General features: G+C 27.9%; 1 protein-coding gene across 1 annotated transcript in view; it reads left to right on the top strand.

The window, feature by feature from the left end:
* l(1)G0020 (RNA cytidine acetyltransferase l(1)G0020) overlaps positions 1-20402 on the top strand; it is a 44681-nt gene that overhangs the window by 15119 nt on the left and 9160 nt on the right. The window contains exons 9-17 of the mRNA XM_075378509.1: positions 273-409; positions 4711-4855; positions 7272-7420; positions 8503-8584; positions 11304-11420; positions 13645-13821; positions 17445-17586; positions 19634-19778; positions 19924-20141. Coding sequence (XP_075234624.1) covers positions 273-409; positions 4711-4855; positions 7272-7420; positions 8503-8584; positions 11304-11420; positions 13645-13821; positions 17445-17586; positions 19634-19778; positions 19924-20141 — 1312 coding nt within the window. The remainder of the gene's footprint in view (positions 1-272; positions 410-4710; positions 4856-7271; positions 7421-8502; positions 8585-11303; positions 11421-13644; positions 13822-17444; positions 17587-19633; positions 19779-19923; positions 20142-20402) is intronic.

The raw sequence follows: 20402 nt of genomic DNA, 5'->3' as shown, positions 1-20402 counted from the left end.
GTAAGGATGGAAAAAAATCATACAGGTTGAATTGAGTCATATTTTTTAAGTTTATTAAATATGCTGCACTATTAAAAAACACATTTTTACATTTGAGATTAATTTCTTTCAAAATTTTTTTCTCAAAATAAAACGTGACATTTAATTTTCTTTTTGTTGTAAATATTTATCGTGTAAATGTATTATTCACTTAAGCACCTAACAGAAAGTTTATCCATAACATCATGTATTGTTACTATTTATTAAGTATCTATTTTGTAACTTTTTTCTAGTACATTCATCCGACTGATTCACATTTCTTAAGCCAAGCCGAATTGTTAATTATTGATGAAGCAGCTGCTATTCCTTTGCCATATGTTAAAAACATGCTTGGACCTTATCTTGTTTTTCTTGCTTCAACAATTAACGGGTAAATAATTGATTTTTATTATATTTTAATTAGTATATATTAAATTGTTTTATTTTGTTGAATTGTTTGTTTTTATTTTAATTTTGTATGTTAACTTTTATACAGTTTGCTTTACTTTCTGAGCCATGTAAGCTGTAGTTGGACTATGTTCTTTTTATAACGTAGATGATTATTAATTTTTTTTTAATCTTGTAATATTTAAACAGATTTTAATGAGAACACCGAAAATTCTTAATTTATATGGCAAATGATTATAATTTTTAATCATAAAAGAATATTAACGGTTAAATTTGGTTATTTTTTATTATAAGAATACAGAAGCAGCTTCTGTAATCTCTGTTGAATGATTTGTAGATAGATAAAAACTACAATTGATGATATGTTGTATTTTTGTTTTAATACTTTAGGATTGATGTTAAACATAGTGTTATAAATATACTTTCCAGACGCATGGTTAATGACACTTGTCCGGTAGATTGTCAATTTTTTGTTGTACATCTCCTTAATATTTTTTTCCTAAAATTATGTGTTGTTAGCATATGTTTCCAAATTTTTGATATTGAAAAATAAAATAGATTGTGATCAAGTTAGGTTTTGATGAAAAATGTATGTACAGATAGAACAGTATGTTACATGAGTGTGTGGTTAATGCGAGACAGTTACCATGAAGAAGTTGATCTTTATAATCTGTGTTTGGGGACATTCTGGATGCGTGTATTCTTCCTCTTCTTTGGTGATGCTTTAACATGTTACTTGAGTAACTGCTGTATAATGATGCACCACAATTCTACTTGATTGTTTATGTTATGTGGCATTGTATTAGCTGCTGATGTGACTGAAATTAAAAATAAAAAATTAAAATTTTTGAGATCACTTAAACTTCTAGTTGAATTTTATTTTCTATTGCTTTTCATTTTTGATGCCTTATATATTCTTATTTTACGTAGTTTGTTATTTGTTTCTTTATTTTTTCTGACCAGTATGCCATTTATTTTTCTACAAGGTAGATTTTCTTGTTGATTTATCTTTTAAAATTTACTAGTTTTTTATTTAAATTTACTAGTTATACCTTTATTTGCAGTTTACTCTATTCATTATGTTTTATGTAAGTACTGATATGTTTTTGTTTTACTTTAATTTTTTTAAATTTATTTTATAACATTTTAAAAATATTTTTTTATATTCTTAGTAATATTTTGTATCAATTTTATTAAAGTTTCTAGTAGTTTACAATGGTTTAATATTCTATTGCTTGTGTTTCTTAGGCAATAATAACCCCCTTCCCTTTGGTTATTCACTATTAAGAAAAAACCCAGTGTCAACTGGCCTCTTTATATTCTCTACATCTTTTGAACTTTTCATTTGATGTTAATGAATTTTTTTATGTGGTAATATTATAAAATTATATTTATGAAATATGTAATAACAATGTAAAACAAAACCTTTTTGCACGCAATAATTTTGTGTTTTTTGTTACATAATAAAAAAATTTACCAATAGTAATAATAAATTTAATCCATTTTCTAGAAAGAAAACTAATAATTGATCTATTGTGAAATGTAATTTTTATGTGTATATTTTAATCAATTTCCAAGTATTCTTTTTTCTATAATTAATATTTTTTGTGAACTCTCGTTGAAATTGTGCAGATTTAAAAAAAAAATTTTACAAGCACATGATTTAAATTTTTTTAATTTCCTGAACATAAATGGTAAGAACAGATCTAATGTTGAAAACAAGAACAAACCATGTTCAACCTGGTTTAGTGTTTTATTTTATTATATATTTTTGCACATTATAGTAGCCACAATATTAATTTTAAAGTAAAACTTTTAGTGACAAACTAAATAAACTTTTATTATAAAATTTACCTAAAAATATTTTCATTTGTCTTTGTGATTATAACTACTGGTGCTGCTGTTTTTACATGGTGTAAAGGCATAAATTAATGTTGCTGGCAGTTTTCTTTTTGCAATAAATATATAGTTTGTTTAATGAGTGATTTATTTAAATTTAACAGTATTGAATAAATGTTAATATATTTCCCTACAAATATGTTTATTTTTTTATAAATAAAGAATTTTTATTTTGGAAAAATGTTTCTTTTTGTAATTGCATTGCTAGCTATTAATGTATATTTAAATTGTATAGTTTTATTACATGGTTCCCACAGCAGGAGAAGTCAGGAAAAATAAAAACGATTTCAGAGAATTGCATTTTTGTTACCAAATTAACGTTATGTTAATAAAGTATTTTTTAAGTAACGCCAAAATATATTTAATATACTTTCCCATCTTTGGGAATTGGCGACCCCATTGCCCTGCACACTGGAACTACGTGCATCAAGCAGCCATTAACTTGTCCTGTTCTTACTTATATTCCTTAATTATTTTTCTATATTAAAGGAGGAATATTCCAAATTGCAGGTAATTTTTTCACTGGTGAAATTTTAACAAAAAGTTACCATTGGAAATTTAAAGGTTAACTGTTTTCTTGAAATTTCTCTGAAACAACCATAATTTTTTTTTTGTATTTTAAGTAATTAATTGCTTTTAAATGGCACCTAAATAGACTGCTTAATGACCTGTGGGTAGATATAACTTACACCCAAAATTCAGTCGGTTGAGAAGAGGTAAAGATGTTTTTCATGCTTTTTGTGATGCGTGTAAAAAACATTTTGGACTGGGCAATATGGGCCAAAAGCCAGTGACTTCGCACAGTAAAGGAAAGCACCATAATGAAATAATTAAGATAAGGAATTCTTAGCCTTCACAGAAACTTTTTTTATCTCCCAGTGGTACTTCAACTCAACAGACTAAAACTTTGATCAAAAGTTATGAGAACAATGGTTGTGATACATGTGTGTGTTCTTTGCCTGGATCTTTTGGTCAGAGTAATAGCATTCCAGCAGCAAGTGATACATCTGAATCCTCAACTTCATTTACGCAAAATGATAACACAATTACTTCTTTTTATTATCAAGACAATGTTTTTTTAAGGTGGAGATTATGTGGGTTTTCAATGTTGTACAAAATTAGTATCCTTAAGTTCTTGTGAAGATATTGGGTGCACCTTTTAAAGTTATGTTTCCTGATGGTAGTTGTGTAGCGTCAAAATTCCAGTTTGGGCTACTAAATGCTCTTCTGTCATTAATCATGGCCTTGCATTCTGCAAATATGTTGTATTCTGTACAAAATAAGGTGTTCAGATCTAGTTATTTTATTTGTATTACTTTTAGTCACAGTGATTTTAATTTTCCTTTAAGTTACGATCATAGGTAGATTTTTTGTTAAATTTAAATCTGTGTTCTTAGCATTCTTATGCAAACCAAATTATTAAATATTTTTTTTTTGTTTACTTTTCAAAATAATGACTAGTTTTTGTGAAAACGTTTTAGCAATCTTAGGTGCGAGCCAATTATTTTGAAAGATTGTTTTAGTTATTTTATTTTTAGTTAGTTTTTATTTCTTATCATGTTACTTTTAGTTACATGATGTTCATTTTTATGCAAGAAAGTTATTAAATATTGTTGTTTTTTTTGTACTTTGCAATGTAATTTACCGAAACAGTTTATCACAAAAAATAGACTAATTTTAAATGTTTGTTGTAAAAAAGTCATTAAAAAATAAATTTAAAAAATGAATAATAATAAAAAAAAGCATGAGTGGGCAGCTATGGAAATGGTGGAGGCTGCAAAAAAAAAAAATCTATATATTTCGCACAGTAAACTGTAACAGTATAACATTATGAGAGTCAGTTAATTTTTTACTAAATTGGTCGGTAAAAGTCAGTAAAAATGAATCTTAAAGTTCGGAGGGAACCCTAAATTAATAAAATTACATTTTATTTGCTCTTTTGTAGATTCCCTTGCTGTTATTATTCTGCAGATGTTTGGGGATTTTTTGGTTATCAATTACCTATTATTGTTTCCATTTTCCTATTCCTTTGCTTTCAGTTGATCATTATTATGCCACCACCTTCTATTTACTTTACAATCCATTGTTCTATTTAATTTATTAATCAATTTTTTATCAATATGTCATATTCAACCTAAACTTGTTTCCTTATTAAATAACACTTTTTTTATTCATCTTTATTTCTTACTATTAATCCATGATTGCTCTACTTTATTTTTAATTTTTATTAAGCTGGATCGGTTGTATTTCTGTGTCTTTCATAATTGAATCCATTTGTAAATAATCCATTTCAACATTAATAAACCCAGATATTCTGTTCTGTTTTTGTTATTTAATTGATAGTTTAATGGTTTTTATTGTTGTTTTGTTTTAAATGATTTACAGTTATGAAGGAACTGGCAGATCGTTATCACTAAAACTTCTCCAGCAGTTACGTAAACAGGCAGCACCAGCTGGCTCCTCTAACCCAAAATCTAGTGGTGATGTATTAACTTCTACAAATTCAAATACTGGGCGAACGCTTCATGAGGTAAATTCAATTAGTGTTTAATTATGTATTAATTTATTTTGCTGACCATCAGAAATGTACAGGAATATTTTAGCAACTGATTAATTTATTTTTCAGGAAGTTCTGTCTGTTGTCACCTATAATTTCAGTTTGTTTTTTTTTTAATTTTTGAATTAGTATACATAATTAATGAAGCATGATTTTTATGTGTAATAAATTATTATTATATCGGATAGAATGAACAAAAAAATTTCATCACCTGCACATCTATGTGGAACAATTGATTGAGTTTTGTGTAACAGGTTGTGTAGTTTACTAAGGAAATATTACATTGTTGACTGGTGTTTTCATTAAGTATTTTACTCCAAGGAATTCAACAAAATTTAAGATATTTGAGACTACAGTTATTTATCGTACAATATTATTATGGCTAGAATATGTAACATTTGCTATTATTATGTAATGCATAAGATAAATATTTTCCTTTATTATTTAAAAGCAAACTCCACTTTCCCTAATATTATAGTGTAGTGTAGTGTTGTAATATCCTATCTCCATTCCTTGATGTTAGAGCCTCCCACCCTGTTATTAATCCTTTATAAATGTCTCCTCTTTAAAATTTAGCAATAAAATGTGACATCAAGAATGTGTAGAACATTTTGTTATAAGTAACATCAGATTATTTATAAACATTTATAACAGCATATCATAATAATTTAAAATTATTAAAAAATTACCTCTTGAAGGTTCTTTAGAAGAACTATTTCCAAATAATGTTTAGAGAGTCTTGTAATTAAAAGCCAGTTTAAAAAAACTGGTTGTTTATAAAGCTGTGAAGCTTTAGTGTTTAGATTTTTGAATGGATTTAGATAATTCTTTCTAAGATTATTGGGTGATCACAACGATGACTAGGACAAATAAACTGTTAACACTTGGTTTGTATCAGAGGTGACATCTTTCTGTGATTAACCTCCTGATGTGATAGTTGTTAAAAATGGGAGAAAATATGTTGAAAAGTAGTTTAAAGCAGTATATATGACAAATAGCATCAAAAATGTTTAATATACGAGGGTAAGTCAATTATTATCTGCAAGTTATAAATTTTATTGCAATACAAATAGGAAACTTACATGCATATCATTTTTCAACATTGTCCCCTTGCATTTCAACACACTTGGTCCATCGTTGCACAAGCTTCCTGATGCTCTCATAAAAAAAGGTTTTTGGTTGAGCTGCGAGCCAGGAATGCACCGCTTCTTTCACTGTTTCGTCCGAGGTAAATTGACGGCCCCCTCTTTGAGTGGACCAAACAAGTGGTAGTCAGAAGGGGCAAGATCAGGACTATACGGAGGATGAGCCAGTACTTCAAAGTTGAGTTTCTGGAGCGTTTCAGCAGTATGTGTACAGGCATTGTCATCCAACAACATAACACCTTTCAACAGCAGTTCTCGGCGTTTGCTTTGAATTGCAGGCTTCAGCTTGGCAGTAAGCATCTCACTGTAATGTGCACTGTTTATTGTCATGCCCCTTTCCTCATAATGTTCCAGTACTGGGCCTTGTGAGTCCCAAAAACCCGTAAGCATCAGTTTTCCTGCGGATGATTGGGTCGTGAACTTTGTTTTGCAGGACAAATTTGGATGTTTCCATTCCATACTCTGCTGTTTACTCTCCGGCTCGTAATGATGGATCCATGTTTTGTCACCAGTGATTATTCTATCTAAGAAGATGTCCTGTTCAAGCGCGTTTGTTTATGCAACTGTGTAGTTGTTTTTAGACCCATCTTGCACAGACTTTATGAAACCTAATTGTGTTGTGTTGTGGGTGATTTCGCCGACAGAACCATGACTAATTTGCAGACGATGTGCCACTTCATCAATAGTTGAAGTCTGTCTAAGAAAACCATGTCACGTGCACGCTCAATGTTTTCCTCATTTGTGGCAGTAAATGGTTGTCTGGCTCCTTCGTTGTGCGTAACACTTGTGCGACCATTTTTTAATTTTTCAATCCGTTCGTAGACACTCTGTTACGGCAACACACTCTTCCCGTGCTGTACTGAAAGTCTTTGATGAATTTTGGCCCCTGATACACCTTCTGATCACAAAAAACGGATCACTGAACATTGCTCTTCTTTGGTGCAAACAGAAAGTGGAGCAGCCATGATTAACGGTAGGGCAGCGATAATGGAATTAACCTAGCAGCATCAAACCTGCACAGACATAACAATTAAACCACGCATGTGTTATCTACGCAAAACGACAGTACTATCAAAGTAAACAAAAATATAATTAAATTGCGGGTAATAATTGACTTACCCTCTTATATATCCTATTATTTCTTTTAAATTTTCAATCAGAAGTTACTTTCTGGATATATCCAATACTTTTTTGTTTAATTTTATGTTTTTAAATATTTAATTTATTGTTCTATTTCTTTTTAGATTACATTAGAAGAATCCATACGTTATAAGCCCAATGATTCAGTTGAAAAATGGTTGACAGATTTGTTATGTTTGGATGCTACTTCTGTTAAACCTATATTATCTGGTACCCCTCCACCAGATTCATGTGATCTCTATTACATTAACAGGTGAATTTTATTTTTTTTTTTAAGCAGTTAATATTTATTTATGGATAGCATACACTCATATGAATCTCTCAATATGTATGCATTTTAGGGAAAATATATTACTAATGTTAGTACAGAAACAAGTTGTTTTACACTTATATTTTTAAGATACATTGGCAAAACATTTATCAGTTTAAACTGTATTTAGCTGTATAATTTATTTGTGCGTTTTTATCATTTGATTGTATGCAGTCTTTTTTTAATTACATTTTTCAAATTATGGGAATTATATTTTATTGGTTTTTAGATTAAAAAGACCAAATTTCAATAAAAAGTTTTTGAAAATATTTAAAAAATTTCTATTGTCATCATTAATCTGATCAAAATAAAACAATAGATTAAATAAATTTAAAAAATCACTAAAATGTGTAGAAGGTCAGGAATCTAAAAAAAAAATTGTTCTTCATTAGTGATGAATATAAACCCAGTTTAGAACCAGTGGTTCTTTATTGGGGTTTCAGCAGGTGGTGACTTTCTCTTCCGAATACGTGGGACTGGCCAGAAACTCTTTATTTCCTACCCAAGGGATTGCATAATAAGCCAAGCTAGTGGATGAAATAGCTATTGGTGAAATCCAGGCCTCTAATTTTTATAAAATCTTATCTGATCCCATCTTCCACCTCTTATTATTTGTAATTTACAACTCAAACAATGTGCAAAGCCAAGTGTGCTATCCAAGTCTATATCGGCATGATTCTGTAATGTGTTTTTAAAAGGTTTTTGATAAAAAAACCTTTTTTTCTCTTTACAAAGAATTTGTTAAAGTTATTATATTGGCTATAGTAAAGTAGATTGTGTTGGTTTAAAGTTAGTATACACTTTTGATTCAGGTTTGCCAATCAGAAATGTTAGATTAATTAGAGTGCTTGAAAGTCAAGAGATGGATTTATGAAACCAATGTACTTATGGGTTCTGTTAGAAAAGGTAAAATAATTTTATGATTTTGTTTTTTTATTTTGATTTGTTATTTTTATGTCATATTATATTTCTTGAACTTTAATCTTTTAAACAATGATTATGATTTCTGTTCACTTATGTTTCAGAGATACACTATTTTGTTACCATAAAGCTTCAGAAGCATTTCTTCAGAGAATTGTAGCATTATTTGTTGCATCTCATTACAAGGTAATTATAATGATTTCTAGAAATATTGCTTCTGGCTCATTCATGTAACTAGATGGAGATAGGAATATTATCTTTGATTTAATATAATAGATTTATCAGTAATATTTATCCTGTAATTTCTTTGTTATTCTATTTCTGTCTGTACATTACATAATAATTGTACAACTTGTAATTATATCACTCGTTTATGAGGGTTGGACTAAATGACATAACATTAAACTGTTTCTACTTTATACCTTTAAAAAATTCCTATTAATTTGCTATTTTTCTGGAACATTCTTTAGATTAATTTTATTTTATGATTTAAATAAAACCCCCATGAAGAGGTAATATATGAGGTCTGTTCAGAAAATAACCGAACATTTTTAATTACACGTCAATAGAGGTATTTAGTGATGTACAATTGGCACCATTGTGTTTCACATAACCTCCTCTGTAACCACATGTTCTTGGATTGTTGATATCTCATTTAGTTTTCATATTGATGTTTAAGTGTTAGTAGCGATTTTCAGGAGCAATGAAACAATAATAAATTTTTGTGTAAAACTGGGGAAAACTTTCACAGAAATATTTCAACAATTGGAAAAAGCTTACAGAGATGATGCTCATTTGCAATTTACAAATGGTTTTCATGATATAAAAGTGGTTGTCAGTCAATTAAAGATGAAGATGACCCTCGACCAGGAATGCCTTCAACTTCAACTGATGACACCCACATTCAGAAAATCACAAATCTGGCCTGTGAAAATTGTCGATTAATTGTCAGAGAACTTGCAGAAGAGGTTAGCATCTCAATTGGATCATGCTGTGACATTATGACATCATCCTCCATACAGTTTGGACTTATGTCCCTGTGATTATCATTTGTTTGAGTTACTAAAAGAAGCACTTGGAGGACAGAGATCTGAAGACGATGTGGCTGATGAAATGTTCATACGCAATTGGTTGACATGTCCACCTTCATTTTACGATAGTGGGATCAAAAAGCTACTATCCGCTGGGAAAAATGTGTTTCCAAAAAAGGAAATTATGTAGAAAAATAATATTGTGAATGTGTATTTTTATTATCCTTCAATAAATTGTAAAACAAAGATTCCGATTTATATTTTATTCACCTTCGAAGAAGTATTTGAGCCAAATTCGAAGACCAGTATTGTCAGTTTAAACACATGTATATATATGCACATACGTATGTATGGTTTTTTATGTCTAGATGATGAACTGGTCTAGTCTAATACATACAATTCTATAAAAAACCCAATTCTCCATTTTTGATCACCATACTTTTCCCTTTAACATAATCATCCTAGTTATATTCACTGGGAAATTAATAGGGATTATAAAAAAAAAATATCTCCTTAGAAAAAAATCAGTAATAAGATGTAATATTACTAGTTACCATTATTATGTTACCTATATTACTAGTTATTACCATTATTAGTTATTTAAAGACAGGGACATGTCCCTGTCTATGATTACAAACAGTCTAGACCTTAGGATCTAAGATTAAAAATAATTACAATTTATAGTTTTACGTAAGAGCAGAGTTATTATCAAAGGAAAATCCTTACCAACAAAATAAGAAAAGGATAATTTAGATTGGTGTGTTTTGTACAAAGTAAAATTGAACTGTATAAATTAAAACAAAAATATATAGATTTAAGAACCTTCTACTTTTTTAAATTGTTAAAAATTATAATTTTTAATAGTTCTGAGTTCTGGAGAAAATAATTTGCTAATACCATAAAATAAGAAGAAAGGTCTAGTCCGTATATGCAAAAATAAGATACTACAACACAGTTATAAAATCAGAAGCCACACATGCAGCAGAAACACTTTTCCACCTGAACGAACATTCAAAAACTGACAGAATCCAGAAAATCAAAAGAAAAACTGGAAGAACCTGCATCAACAAAAAGTATCTGAAAGATGGGCAACAGTGGATTGTGCTTAACAGTCATGTACAGAGTTAGAACCCATCACTGATACCATGCCTAAGAGGAGACTAGGATTCTTTGGACACATCATGAGGATGCAAAATGCTGTAAAAAAATTTTGTCACTCGGATGAAAGAATTTCAGTAATCTTTATAGTGAGTCCTAATTCATTATTATTTTTAAAATATTCTATTTCAAGAATTTAAAAAAAGTGTAAAAAGGTTTTTACAAAGGTGCTCTTAAGCTATATATCATTGGTGACAAAACATTATATTTTATGTGACTGTAGGCGAAACAAGAGTTCCTTGAATGGAAGGCACACTATATTCCCAAGACGGCAAAAGTTTAAGCAGGTAGTTTCAACCTGCAAGACCCACATTATTTTTGGATTTAAAAGGAGTTGAAGGCATGTTGAATACTTGTGTAAAGACTGAATGATAATATTGTCTACCGAATCACCCTAAAGTAATTGCATATGACAAAAGGTATGTCTTGTCTTGTTTGTTGGCTGTATTACTTGGCCAAACAGTGGTGTTTGAATCCTACAACTCATCATGTAGTTGGGAATAAATGGATCAATTTTACACATATCAGACTTAATTGCAAGTGATTTTCATATTTTCTCTTCCAAATAGGTTCCATTCTGGCCAGTGTTTTTGATGACTGTCAATAAGACATATCTAATTTTGTTATTAGTTTCAGTATAATTTCTTGTAAATTGTATAAATTTGCTGGAAGTGATCTTTTCATTTTTGCTAATTTACTTATTATATTTATTATAGAACAGCCCTAATGATCTGCAGATGATGTCTGATGCTCCTGCACATCATTTATTTTGTTTGCTGGGTCCTGTTAGTCCTAATTCAAAAGTTTTACCAGAAGTTTTATGTGTTATTCAGGTATGATATATATTTTTTCTACTGAAATATTTATTGAAAATATATAATCAAATTAATTATTTAAAAAATATATATGTTTGAGGAATGCAACTGTGTGTTCTTGTATTTCCAATACTCTCAGAAACTTAAACTTATTCAAGATAACTGCTATCTTAAACATTTTTATATCTGCCAAGAAAATTATATTTATTTTTTAGCTTATAAATCCACCTCAAAGTTAATTGCTGAATTTATAAAATTAGGTTATTGGAATGTTAGTAAGGTTTTTTTTTCAATAGATTAAATAATTTTAAATTTATTTAGCCTCAATATAGTTAATTTCTATTAAATGAAACATCTCATAACTGATGTATGATAAGATATTTTTATTTCTGTAACTGACCATTGAATCTATTACTAATAATCCATACTTAACAAAATATAATCTACTAATGAAAAAATAGTTTTATGTTGAAAGCATTTCATTAATTGAATAGAATGCATTAGCAATTAAAGATGTCTTTTAATAATGGTCTTTTGAATGATTTTCTTTTCTAAAAATGTTTTCTATTAATTTAGCCTCGACATGTATTTGATATTTTAAAGTAATTTTAAATTATGTTATTCATTTTGAATATTGTACTTTATATACTTTGTATCATTGACATCTTTTTCAGTTTTATTTATTTAACTTAGAACTGATAGTAAAACTAGCAAAGCAACAATATATTACATATGTTACTGTTTATTTGATGGTTAACGTACACAGTGTTTTCAATAATTTAATTCAGATAACTGTAGAAAAACTAATCTATTTTTCAACATATTCCCAGCTTCATTTAGGCACTTGTTCGATCTTTTATGAGTTTTTTATTCCAGTATTAAAGAATTGTAAACTTAGTGTCTGAGCCATTCTTAACCTGCTCACTGTTATTGAGCTTGGTGCCTCGTAAAACCTCTTTGAGAGGACCAAATAAAAAAAAATTGATGATGTATGATTGGGTCTATAAGGTAAATGTGGCAACACCTCCCAACCCGACTTTTGAATAGATTCCCTTGTCTTTAGGTTGGTATGGGGGCTGGTATTATCATGCAGAAGAATTATGCCTTTTGAAAGGAAACCAGGATGTTTCTTTCTTACTACGGGTTTTGCTTTATTTTCTGTCATGTCAAAATAATACTCACTTTTGATTATACCGTCACACCAAACAGCAATTTTTTAGGTATCTGCAATTTTGAGTTGACTTCTTGGAGCCATCTTGAACAAAAAATATTCTCAGAATTTATGTAAGATGGTTATTATATAAAAAAAATCACTCATCTAAATTTCTTATACTCAAATTATATGAAATAGTAAATAATTTTAATCACAATTTCAGAAGATTTATTTTTTTATCTGTCTTTATTCATTATAAAAAAAAACTGTTTTTCTTTCATTATTAATTACTTTACATTTTTACATTACCACCTAATTCTATAGAATCGCCCTTGCCAGTATGTCAGATATTAATTTACTTTTCAGTTAATTAGTCCTAATTTACTTAGAAACTTATTTACTTTTTGGTCCTCCAAATTCTAATTCCATGAGATGGAATAACAGCTTAACAAAACCAAAGTTATAATTTATTACAACCATGTTGATACCAGATTTATATAATAAGATGCCACAAACCAGAAACAGTTATGTATAAAATAGATGAAATCTTTTAAAAGGTTTTTCAGTTTTAAGATTATCTTCCTAAACTGAAACCAACAGAATATTCTTGGTTGGTAATAAACTGTCATGTTGCTAAGCCCCTTATGCTGCAAGAGGTGTTTGACAATATGACCTAGATTGGAAACAAATATATGAACTCAATAAAATAGAGAAATCTGTACTGTAAACCACAATAGACATGTCTTATTAGCAATATTCTTATTGATCAAAAGTAAATCAGATTCGATCAAGATTTGCAAGGGATTATACATGCAGATAAAATTAATAATGTACTTAATGGTTCATTAATTGTATTAAAATGTTGTCCGTAACAAGGGTAATAGAATACAGTATTTAACATTGTGTCAGTATCAAATGAATTCTCTGCTTTTATAACACTGTTATAGCTAATCTCTGACTCTACTCTTATTATTCCCATGCTCTATGAATATTACTGAACTAGATTTAAAATTATTTGCTAGATTTTTTGTTAATATAGTTGCTTGAACAATCAATTTTTAATTTTGTTTTCTTTATAATTATTTCCAGATTTGTTTAGAAGGTGAAGTTTCTAAGAAATCGGTTGTTCAAGGTTTATCACAAGGTAAAAGAGCATCTGGTGATCTAATACCTTGGACTGTTGCACAACAGTATCAAGATGAAGAATTCCCTTCATTAGCTGGTGCAAGAATTGTACGGATAGCAACTCATCCTGATTATCATAGTGTTAGTACATTTTATTTGTTTATTTAGTAATAATACAATCATGTATCAACAGTGTAGTAATTTGAGTTTATAATTTTATGCATGTTTTCAGTTATAATAATTTTCAAATCCATCATTGAAAATTGAAACTCCTTTATAACCTAATAGTTTCAGATGTGTATTGTTAATCTTGGTATGACAAGTTTATTAATAAAATTTTCTCAACTCTTTCTGTTCATATTAGGTAGATTTCATAAGAAAGCTACCTATTGTAATGGGTACTGTGATTCAACTTCCATAAAATTCCAACATATCTTCGCAATTCACTTCCCCCCAGACCCCAAAACCACCATCAGTTCAAAAACTTGTTTGTGTATGTGCATGTATATATATATATATATATATATATATTTCACTTTCTTGTGAACACAATAACTGCCATAATTTTGCACCAGTCACTTTGAAATTGATATGTAAAATATAACAACCCAAAATCTTAGTCGAGTTCATTAATGGGCAAAATCAGACCATGGGGGGCTTTTTTAAAAAAATGTCGCTATAACTTTCTTATTAAGTAAAACATTGAATTCGTTTAAAGTTCCTACTATTCTTTGGATAAGGGCCTAAAACTTATATAAGTAAAGTTTTTTTATATCACCAACCAGTTTTTTTATTGGCCCAGGGGGTGGAAAAAATGAGGTTTCAAAGACAAAAAAAAATCATACCTCCCTTAATAGAGACACAGTATCAAATAGATTTGTGGTTGTTACTCCTCTAAACATTAGAGAAGATAAAAGTTTTTGAACCTAAAACTTTTGTTTTGAAAAGTTTTTGATATGACCAACCCTTATGGCAAGGGACGATAAAAAATGTTGTTGGAATTGTAAGAAGATGGGGCTTATCGTATGCTAAACATGTGAAACTTCTTTCACATGCAACAATTGTCGTACTGTGTAAATTTAAAGTTTTTTATTAACTTTCTCTTTGTAATGATTTTTAGAATTATGATTATAATTATGTTGGCAGTTGCACAAACCAATTTATTCCGTTACGTTTTGTTTACATGATAGTTATGTTTATTTTACGTGCATTTATTTACATTACAACAACAGGGTGGTTCTTAATTACAGTTGCTGATTGATAATGAAGTTCATAGCATGTGAAAAAATCCAATACATGCTGTTATATAGATGCTATTCATCCAATTTGTTCTTAAGTTGGTATTCTTCTTTACATTTTAGAATTTGTTTGTTTATTTTTTGAAAATATTCTTCAGTAATGCATTAAGGAGTCCTGGTTAATGCATTGAATGTATTTTTTGTTTCTGGTATACAATTTATAATATCAGAGTATTGTAAGTAAATTCTTATTACCTGTAGAAATACACCAATTTTCAATAGAATTTTTTATAAGGTATTAAAAATAAAATTTAAAACTAGTTTTAGTAGGCTTACTAATAATAAACAAATCCAGGATTTATATGAGTAGTTTTTGTCAAGTTCTGTACAATTAACAGTGATGATAAACCTGAATTAATGATTCTGTTGTAAGTGATCTGAGTTGCTTCTAACTCTTAAAGTAATAAATTGTATACTTTTGATGGAGATGAGCTGAGTTTTATCTATTTGGCCCAGGTCATTTTCTTATGGAAACAGACTAGTTATGGTTTGGGTTCTTCAGCCATACAGTAGCTGTGATGTTATGTTTAAGGTTATTTATAGAAGTATATTATTTACAGATAATATAAATTGTAATATTAGATTAAAAAAGTTTGCAAAAATGAACTTTATTGTTGTAGGGAGTCTGTTGATAGATAACGTGAATAGAAAGTATATTATCTTGATGAAAATATATTATTTTTTAGTATATATAATTTTTTTATCCTTATTGCAATATTTAGATCAATAATAATAAAAAAAAATCAAAAGCAATATTCTGGTCTTGTTATTCTGTAATAATATTGTGTCTAACGACTTCCTAATTTCAATTTAGCAGTTAGTATTGTTCAGTTTAAGGATTATTAATCTGAAATATACCAGTTAAATTGAAATTAATGGCCAAAGTAAGTTATATTAATATAAAACTTAATAAACCTTTTACTAATACTAGATGCTGTATGAATACCTTTGGATTTATTGTTTAGTTTTACTCTCTGAAGAGGGTACAATGCATACAGTGAATTTTACTTTCACCGTTAGGCAGACAGTTTCTGTGCAGGGCATTATATTAACTCTTTTCTCGTAACATTAGGCTAATACAGTGTGTTTAACTATCTTCATAAATAGAAAAAATTCTTTCCATAATTAAAATTTATTATAATTTTTTTTAATTTCAGACAATAACTTCTTTAAAAATATTTAGCATGCTTATAAATATTTTTTATTGCATACAGTAAAAAAATGAATAATTTATATTTGTATTAATAAACTACTGTTACATCAAGTGAGTTATAAAATGAATGCCTACTTTATATGAATAAAGGTTATCAAACTATTTCATTTTATGTATATATATATATGCACGTGTTGTAATGGGTATAGTATTGTTAATGATGTTTATAGTAATAAACATCATCATTAAATAATAGCCATATATACCAAAAATTATAATAATTTATTAATAGCTTAGTCATTTTATACATATTCATAGAATAGCTAAGTAAATTTTTTTTTCATTCTTGACTAATATTCGGTAGTAATGCTAAATTTTCATTTTCAATAAACTGATTTAATACAATTCTTGGCATATCATGGTACAAATTATATAGTTGTTTCCTTCTGTAATGTGTGGTGTGTTAGTTAATGTTTTGTGTGCGTTAATAACTTCAATAATTCCATAACAGTACTTGGTGTTATTCAATATACCAGTAGTATGAACTATAACACTTTCAAAATAATTGTATAAAAATCTCAGACAGTTGCAGATATAGGTGATCCCATAGGTATAAATGTAAAAATTATGAAATGATGAACCAACAGATGGTATTTGAAAATGATGTTTTAATTAAAGACAGTATATTGTAGCAGTTGGCATCAATGTTTACAAATATAGATGTGTGACATTTTAAATTTACATCATTCCAGGAATGGCTGTAGAGTAGTGTTGTTATAAATTTTGTGGTTGTTAGTGTTTATGATTTATAAATTTTTAAGATTTTATTTCTTTTTTGTTACTCTTTGATGTAATTATAGGATTATGTACTGACTGATAATGCAGGATCCTGCGAAAGTTGACTATTGGTATTAGTTTTTTATTTTTTCTGTCGCTATGTTTGGTGGTTAATTTGTTGTTGGTTTTTTTTTTTAATTTAATTAGCACAGAGGTCAATAGCTTGATGAATTATTTAAATTTTCAAAAAAAATATATATATTTTTTTTTTATATGTGCAAGTGTAAGTCATATACAATCCAAGCACCAACTAGAAGTAAACATAAATCATGTTTGAATAAGGTGCTCTTCCAAAGAAATCTTCATGCATATGTAAGATTGATTTGTGCATTTTCAGTATATATATTTTTTCAGTATGTTATAGAGAGTTATAATAAAATAAGAACATATTATTGTATTTTGGATATATATTTTTTCTGTTATACTTATATTTGATATTATCTTTTACATATTGACATTATTTCATGTTTTAACAGATGGGTTATGGTTCCAGAGCCTTATCATTGTTAAAAGATTATTACGAACATAGAATTGCTAATTTAGATGAAAATGTTGTGCCAGTTGAAACCATTGATAGTATTCAAGATGATGAAATTGGGTTATTACAAGAAAGAATAGGTAATGAATTATATTTGTAAATATGAGAAGTTTCAAAAAGTTCTTAGATATTATACTCTCTTCTTTTTGAAAGAGTAATTGTGACAGCAAAATTATTGTTTCAAAGCTTGACAGTTTTTTAAAATCATTGCGTTCTTGTTTCTTATTCAACTATGTATTTTCTAATAAATATGTAATATTGTTGCATTGCAGAAATTCTGTCAGAAAGTGCAACGTATTTGCTAACAAATGATGTTTGCTTTATTTAGAAGAAATACAAATGTAACATTTGTAGTGTATCCACCATAATATTTCATTTTGGGGAAAGTGTATTTCGTAGTATTTCATTTTGGGGAAAATGTATGTAGTATTTCATTTTATTAAAAGTAAAGTAAATGAAAATAGTTTAAAGGAATTATGATTTTTATAAAATAAATATATTCTGGGAACTTTTTGAAGTTACTGTATTTGCATTATATTGTATTGAGTGATATACCTAGCAGTATATTTTAATAAGTTAATAGTAAAATTTAGCTAGCTTCAGAGAATGAACCTCCTTGAAATTCTTGTTTAACATCAGGTAGTTATGCCATTTCAAGTTTATTTTTGAACTTAATTTAATATACCTGTCTTAAATTATCTCTGATGGTAAATAGATTTATTTCTATACCAACAACATTTATCAGAAATATTCTATGTAAATCTTAGTAGTGTATTTTATGCATATAATACATAAGCTATAAAAATTTTTCATAATGTTGCTTTATAATTATATATATAAATAAGGTTTTAATTTAGATTATTCTCAGTAAATTAAATTTTTTTAATTTGTATCAAAAAAGGTTTTTTTTAATTAATATGAAATGTGTAATTAAAGATTAGCCAGTAATGTTCAGTGTGTAATAAGTTAATTTTTTTTACAATAAAATGCAAGTTGTAGAAAATTCAATTCTCTTGAAAATTTTATACAATTAGTAATATGATTTATTACTTCTGTTACATATAAACTATTTTAGTTTGAGTGACTGTTAAACCTCCAGGATATTAAAGAAATGTTGAAAGTAAAACTTCAAGAGTTTCCCATTTAAACTTTTGAAAACAGACGGCAAAGAACAGTTAATGCTAAACTTTTTTTACTTACATATGAAGAGCCTGTAAGCATTGCAGTTAGTCTTAACCACTAAAATGTATTTGAAGCTTGTGCTTTGTCATCAGTTAGCTATAAACTTCATTAAAAATTAGTCAGTCTTCATTTGTTTAAAAATAAAACTATATTTAAAAGTGATTATAAACAACATAAAACTAAATAAAAAAACAAAGGATTTTATGTTCTTGTTGCACATGTATTAATGAAATAAATTATAAAGCCAACTGAATGTTGTAACTCGCTGGTTACCTTGTCACTTAATCTCATTACCATTTAAATATTACTTAGAATTTTAGAAATTAACAAATCAGGAAAAAAATCTTGTTGCTTATTTAAACATTGTTCCTCTGATATAAATATCTTTGTTTATATTTTTAAGTAATTTTTTTTTCTTAAATCTAGAATGTTTAATTATCAGAACAGTAGTGTAAAACTTCCAAGGAGAGTTAAAATCAGTTTTACAGTAAGAATTGTTTTTTAGGTGTTGGAAATAACAATTGTATAGAATTGTGTATTGGTTCCTTCCTTGTGTTCTTTCAAAGGTTTAACTAGTAAAATAATGCATTTTTTGTTGCATTGTTCTGTGCATATATTGCATATAATCATGTACACATATTTAATTCAATATAATGTAGTGAATTAAATAAATTAAAAATATTATTATTTACAATTCTCTTTTCTAATTGTATAAACTGGAGTATAGTAAATTAAATAATACATTTTTGTTTGTTTTTAAACAATTGTAAAAAATTATTACATTTTTCATAATCGATGGACATTTTGATCAATTAACCATCATTTTTTGTTGTTAACTAATTGTGAAACATGAGTTTCTTGTTGAGTGATTGAAACCTTACTAGAATGTTTACAGGCTTCTTATCTTGCTTTAATGATTATAATATTTTTTTGCATTTATTTCAGAACCAAGAAAAAAGTTGCCTCCACTTCTTTTAAAACTAAATGAAAGGCCTGCTGAATATCTTGACTATATTGGTGTATCTTATGGTCTTACAGCTCCTCTTCTAAAATTCTGGAAACGAGCTAATTTTGTTCCAGTTTATTTACGGTAATAAAATTATTGGTAAACAATTATTTTAATTATAGTATTACATTTAATTATATTGATGGTTAACATTAAGACAAACTTTTTATTCTGTTTTTAATTTTTTTAATATGGATTCTCAGTTCTTTTATGTGTAATTTTCTTCCAGACAAACAACAAATGATTTAACTGGTGAACATACTTGTATTATGCTTCATGTTTTACATTCTGAAGATCTGAATGTAAAGTCGACTTCATGGTTAAATGAATTTTGGACAGATTTTCGTAGACGTTTTATCTCATTGTTGTCATATCAATTCCGTACATTTGCAACGTCACTTGCTTTGGGTGTTCTTGTAAATAGGTACATAAAACTACCAGGAAATGGTAAGTAGAGGAAATAAATTTGTATTTATTCATAACAGCTTCATAAAATTTTGGTACAAGATAATGATTTTTTACTTAAAAAGTTAAATTGTTTTGTTCCTATCAAAAATCTATAAGAAGCATATTTTTTTGTTTTATAATTTTTTAATTAGATAGATTTTTTTCAATAGGTTTTTTTTTCTTTTATTACTACAAAAAAACAAAAATGAGACTAGAAAGTAAAGGGGAAAGAGTTGTCTATAAGAATTTAACTTATAGTAA

This window comes from Lycorma delicatula, chromosome 11 (genome assembly GCF_047948215.1).
Source record: "Lycorma delicatula isolate Av1 chromosome 11, ASM4794821v1, whole genome shotgun sequence".
In the NCBI taxonomy this organism is placed as follows: Eukaryota; Metazoa; Arthropoda; class Insecta; order Hemiptera; family Fulgoridae; genus Lycorma; species Lycorma delicatula.
This window is presented reverse-complemented; position numbering and strand designations above follow the sequence as displayed.